At 46.7% G+C, this 6125-nt stretch overlaps 1 protein-coding gene across 1 annotated transcript in view; it reads left to right on the plus strand.

Moving 5' to 3' along the window:
* The window catches only part of STMN1 (stathmin 1), a gene marked incomplete at its 3' end in the record, with an annotated part of 12048 nt that extends 5923 nt beyond the window's left edge, over positions 1 to 6125 (plus strand). The window contains exon 4 of the mRNA XM_011955671.1: positions 6033 to 6125. Within this exon, the coding sequence (XP_011811061.1) occupies positions 6033 to 6125 (93 nt within the window). The remainder of the gene's footprint in view (positions 1 to 6032) is intronic.

The following is a 6125-nucleotide window of genomic DNA, read 5'->3' on the forward strand; positions in this document are numbered from 1 at the left end:
AAAAAAAAAAAAAAAAAAAAGCCCCAGTATTCACTGGAATGGGGAAGTCCCCATGCTAAGCTTAGGCTCCCCTCTTCCCTGCTCTCACAGCTCTCTACTTAATAGCAGCAACTAATAATTATTTGCATTGTCTCAGTGAATCCCCAGAACAACCTTAGGAGGTTATCATGGCCATTCCACAGGCAAGAAGTAGGGCAACTGGACCTAGATTAGGGGATTTGCCTAAATTGACAACTAGCAAGCAGTGGACTCAGGACTCAAACCCAGACTATTAACCCCCATGCTGTACGGCAGCTCCTCATGTATCACAAGTGTTACTCATTAATTCAAGTGTCTCCCCAGCTAGAACATAGGGTCCCTGAGAACAGGGGTTCTGCCTGTCACATTCACCACTGGATCTCCTGGCTCGTGGTGGGAGGTTAATGTGCTGGATTAAATAATGACGAGTGGGTGGGTGACTCCCACGGTCTACTTCAGGGCACTGGCTTTGTCCTCATCTTTTGCGGACCCCATATGGAGTCAACCCTATTTTCTAGAAGCAAATGATGGGTCTTCACCTTCTTTGCAGATGGCTCTGAGGTGCACAATCCTTAATGGAATCCTCCTGGATCTGAACACACAAACTGGTGGCCTGCAGCCAATGTTGAACCATAGGCATGTTGCGTTCAGCCCATGCTGTGTTTTAAATTGAATTAGCTGACAATTCCATGTGAAAATCTGATTTCAAGCTTATCTTGAAAAAAGCCGACAGATCTGGCAACCCTGGGCTCGCAGTCCCTCCCAGCTGCCGTCAGCAGACTCTGGGCAGTTGCTGCCCCCTCGAGGTAGGACTTGTGTTCTGCAGCTCTCCATCCCACTTGGGCCCACCCATTTCTGTCTTTTGCTGGATGGGCCCTGTGCCTGCTGGAGGCCCAGGGTTTGTCGTCCCTGACACAGAATAGCAACTCCATCACTCCAAGTCAGCCAAACATTTTTTTAGATCAAAAGTCCAATCAGTACAAAAGGATGTATAATAGCCTGTAATCCCAGCACTTTGGGAGGCCAAGGCGGGTGGATCATGAGGTCAGGAGATCGAGACCATCCTGGCTAACACGGTGAAACCTCGTCTCTACTAAGAATACAAAAACAAAATTAGCCGGGCATGGGGCGGGCGCCTGTAGTCCCAGCTACTCGGGAGGCTGAGGCAGGAGAATGGCGTGAACCCGGGAGGCGGAGATTGCAGTGAGCATAGATCACGCCACCGCACTCCAGCCTGGGCAACAGAGCGATACTGCATCTCAAAACAAAAAAAAAAGACGTGTAATAAAAGTGAATCTCCCTCCTTCCCAGGTCACCTAGCTGTCTCCCGTGTCAGAGATGTGCTGTACCTCTAAGTCCAGTCACCAAACACTTGCTGGCACCTCTATGGGCCAGACACCAGCTGGGTATCGGGATCACATGGTACTTTTTCAAAATATGAGACTCAGGACCCTCATCAGACCTTTGGAGGCAGAATTTCTAAAATTGGAGCCAGCCTGTGGCTGGGTGTGTTGGCTCACACCTGTAATCCCAGCACTTTGGGAGGCCAAGGTGGGAGGATCACTTGAGCCCAGGAGTTGGAGACCAGCCTTATTAGGTGACATAGCAAGACTGTCTCTAAATAATTAAAAAATAAAAGTAAATAAAAAAATAAAATTGGAGCCCCAGTGTCTAGAATTTTTTTTCAGACAGGGTCTCTGTCACCTAGGCCGGAGTGTAGTGGTGCAAACTCAGTTCACTGCAGCCTCAGCCTCCTTGGCTCAAGCAATCCTCCAACCTCAGTTTCCAGAGTAGCTTGGACTATAGGTGTGTGCCACCATGGCTGGCTAATATTTGTATTTTTTGTAGAGATGAGATTTCACCATGTTGCCCAGGCTGGTCTCGAACTCCTGAGCTCAAGCAATCCACCAGCCTCAACCTTCCAGACTGCTGGGATTACAGGCTTGAGCCACCGTGCCCGGCCGAAGCTTGGTTTTAAGAGTTATGCCCATGTAGGGCAAATAGGAACAAGTGCAAGTGTAGTTGAATACAACAATAGGTTCCGAGCAATATCTAAACCAAGAGGACCGATGAGGCTTGTGTGCAGTGGTGCAGCACAGTTCATCTTGGCTCCTGTCTCTAGCACATAGTAGGTGCCCTGGGATCTTTAAAATGCCAGTTCTGAGTAGATGGGAATACAAAGAGGGCCTGAGGGTAGAAACTTGGCATAATGATACAAGGTGTTCTACAAGTGGCAGTAAGCTTTTGTTCATCTAGGACATTTAGGGAGGGAAACTGGCCTCAGGAGAAAGCAAGGGAAGGATCAACATAGGCCTGAAAGGATGCCCCGTCAGTTGCCACCAATCCCACGGTGGCTCTGACTTCTATCCGAGGGTGATCCTGAGCCCCTGCCTTGTGACAGGCTTAAGTCATAGGAAACTGAAGGGGATGCATCTTACCACAGAAATAGAAGCTCTGGCTTTTCTATTTCACCTTGACCTTTGGAGAAGCACTTAGTCCTGGACCCCCATTTTCTCCTGGATAAAATGAGACAGTTGGGGGACATCAGTTAAGTAACTGTTACTCCCACATTCTTTGCATCTGGCTTGGAGTGAAGCGAAGAAGCGGTGACACCTACGAGCTTCTGGGAAGTGTCTCTTGGCATGCTTTCCTGGGCCCAGCGTTCTCTGTGCCATCATGGGAGTCTGCGTCTGTCCCAGTGGGGCCAGCCTCTCCTGGCAGCACTTCCAATAGGTTGGCCTAATAAGGCCAGAGTGGTTTCACAAGCAGTCGAGGCTGTCACCAAGGCACACACTCCGTTCCTTTTGTCTTGAATGGAAGATGAGGCTTGACGCTTCCTGAGGATTTTGCACTTGAGCCTTATGATTGACTGGGCTCAGTGGAGAGAGGTTTGAAGGATGTGAAGGAGGCCCTTAAGTTAACATTTGACAAGCACCTAGATTGTGCTCCACTCTGGCCTGTGTGCTAGGGATGGAGAAAAAATGGGATGGGGCCAGCACATCATGTGCCCATGTGAGGGGAAGGATAGCTGAGAATGCTTACTTACCTGAGGGTGAGGCTCTCGACCACATACTTGTACTCACCAGGGTGCTCTAGTGCTTTGGTAAAAGGAGTGATCACAGAGGGCTTTGTGGTCTGGGAAGCTTTGAGAGGAGAAAGGACTTGAGCTTGTCCTTTGGGAAGTCAGATGAACCTTCCAAGCCAAACCCCAATAAAGCACTTAATTGTTAAACACTTAGTAAGCCTGTGACTACAGCATGCACAGAGAACCTGCCATAGTTAATGGCCTGTGTTAGGCCCTCTCCCCATTTCTTTATTCTAAGCAGTGGAGGGAGGCTCTTTGAAGGCTTTTGAACATGGGGACTGCAGTGGTTAGTAACAAAGCCATTTTAAGGAAGAGAAAGTGGAAGCAGGGTGAGTTGACTGGAGAGTGGCTGCCATATAGGCTATGGTGGTCATCATGGCTGTTGGGGCAGCACAGGGATGAGGTGGGAGGGCCTGCTGGGCTCTGAAGCAATCCATGTGACTGACACTGCACTGAAGAACTGGGACATGTGCTCTAAACTTGGGAAGCTGGAAGAGAAACAAACCACTCCACTTGGGAAAATGGCAGTGCCGCTATTTCCTGAGCACTTGACGTCCAGGCATCGTGTTCATTGTCTCCACCATACAGAGAAGTGAACAGGCAATGTAACGTACCCAAGGTCCTAAGCTAGTAGGAGAGGCTTACCCAGGCAGTCCTGCTCTAGGCCCTGCACAGGGAGGTGGGCTGCTCTGACAGCTCAGCGTCCCCTCATCGCCTGGAAAAATTCCCCTCTGCCTCAGACCTGTTCACAAGATTCAGTGAGCAAATGAAAGTCCTACATTCAGCTGGTCCCACCTCCTTAAAAAGGCAGGGCCTCTTGTTATCTTTGCATGCCTTGGAGTGAGATCTCATCCCCCGCCCCCAGCACTTTTATAAAGGTGCTCCTGTCTACTCTGTATCACTCTCCCAGTGGAGAATTCTGATTTTCAGCGATGTTTTAGCTCTCCCAGTAAAGCTGGGCACCCAGATGAGTTTGGCTACCTTACTGCGAATTCGTTTGTTTGAATCACTGTTAAATGTGGTTCATTTAGGAATACAGAAGATGAAGACCAAGTTTCTTTTTTTTTTTTTCCCCTGAGACAGAGTCTTGCTCTGTTGCCCAGGCTGGAGTGCAGTGGCACGATCTTGGCTCACTGCAACCTCCGCCTCCCGGGTTCACGCCATTCTCCTGCCTCAGCCTCCCGAGTAGCCGGGACTACAGGCGCCTGCCACCTCGCCCGGCTAATTTTTTGTATTTTTAGTAGAGACGGGGTTTCACTGTGTTAGTCAGGATGGTCTCGATCTTCTGACCTCGTGATCTGCCCGTCTCGGCCTCCCAAAGTGCTGGGATTACAGGCTTGAGCCACCACGCCCGGCCTGGTTTTGTTTTTTGAGAACTGTACAATAAAAACATTTTAAATTGCTAGTGTGATTGTGTTGCTCAGCTGGTATCATGGTAGCTTTTCTTATCTAAGCAATTCTATTATAAAGTAACTATCATTAAAAGCTAATTTGAAGAATCAATAAATATGCTAGTTGTAGAAAATTTGGAAAATACAGAAATTTATAAATGGAAATTAAAAGTTTTCATTATCCCACTTCCCAGAAGCAACCAGTGTTAACATTTTGGTGTGTTTCTTTCCATTCGGTGTTACTCATTAACAACTGTAGATAACTTTTCATTTAACTCCCTTTCCCAACAACCCTGATTGGATTGATTTTAAAGTTGGGGCAAGTAAGGCACAAAAGGTAGGGGTAATAACCTTCCCCAGACCAGCACAGTGTGATTTGTAGGACACACACACACCCGCCCAAAGAGCCACAGTGCTTACACTAAGAGTCATCTTCTATGCTTCTATGTAATAGTGTGAGTTCATGGAGTAGGAGGAAGCAATACAACCAAAGGTTGGACAGTGGAAAGTTTTTTAGACATCAACCCTGGCCCTGTAGTCATTAGCCTGTGTTTTACATAGTAACTGGCTAAATATAGTGAAACTCCCATCATGACTAAGATTTGGCAGAAGAGAATCGATAGAACCAGTGGCAGATGCTCTGTGGTTATCCTGCAAGTCAGTGGTTCCAAACACATCTGAATGTGTTTTGAGAACAAGCTGTTCTGTTGAAGGGGTCATACCAAGAGATGGTCTGGTAATTAACGCAGTTTCCTGAGACAAAAGCTAGTAAGACTTTTCCTTGAAACAAATTTTTCTGTCTTAAATAGTAATCTGCAGGCTTAGTCTTACATTTCCTATCATTGTTTTATCAGTTATGGTTAAAATTTTTACAATGAGCTAGTTTTCTTTTTAAGTTAAATAGTGAAATTCTTTACAATAAAAGTGCCACTCACAAGTACATATTCCTCAAGTCATCCAGATACCATTAAGCAGTAAATCTTACAAGGATTTCCTTAAGGACTAATTGGGTAGGAGATTTCTGAACAGATAAGCAGTTTTCCAAAGTTAAATACAAATACTAGAAAAAATATCATTTTTACAGTATGATAGGGATAATTCAGGTCCTAACTTCGGTATTATTTAAATCGGACCTTATTTTCTGCCCCTTTTCAGTCCCCTTAGTAAATGATTTTTATTGTAATTTTAACTAATGCTGAATACATTTTATTTTTTGAGGCAGAGTTTGTCACCCAGGGTGGAGTGCAGTGGCGCGATCTTGGCTCACTGCAACCTCCACCTCCTGAGTTCAAGCAATTCTCCTGCCTCAGCCTCCTAAGTAGCTTGGATGCTACAGGTGCCCGCCACCACGCCTGGCTAATTTTTGTATTTTTCGTATAGGTGGGGTTTCACCATGTTGGCCAAGCTGGTCTTGAACTCCTGACCTCAAATGACCCACCCACCTTGGCCTCCCAAAGTGCTGGGATTACAGGCATGAGCCACCACCCCCAGCCTGAATACATTTCAAAGTGCCTAGCCTATTAAACTTTTTTTTCCAGTCGCATGAAGCTGAGGTCTTAAAGCAGCTGGCTGAGAAACGAGAGCACGAGAAAGAAGTGCTTCAGAAGGCAATAGAAGAGAACAACAACTTC

This window comes from Colobus angolensis, unplaced genomic scaffold (genome assembly GCF_000951035.1).
Source record: "Colobus angolensis palliatus isolate OR3802 unplaced genomic scaffold, Cang.pa_1.0 Scaffold4, whole genome shotgun sequence".
Classification (NCBI taxonomy): domain Eukaryota; kingdom Metazoa; phylum Chordata; class Mammalia; order Primates; family Cercopithecidae; genus Colobus; species Colobus angolensis.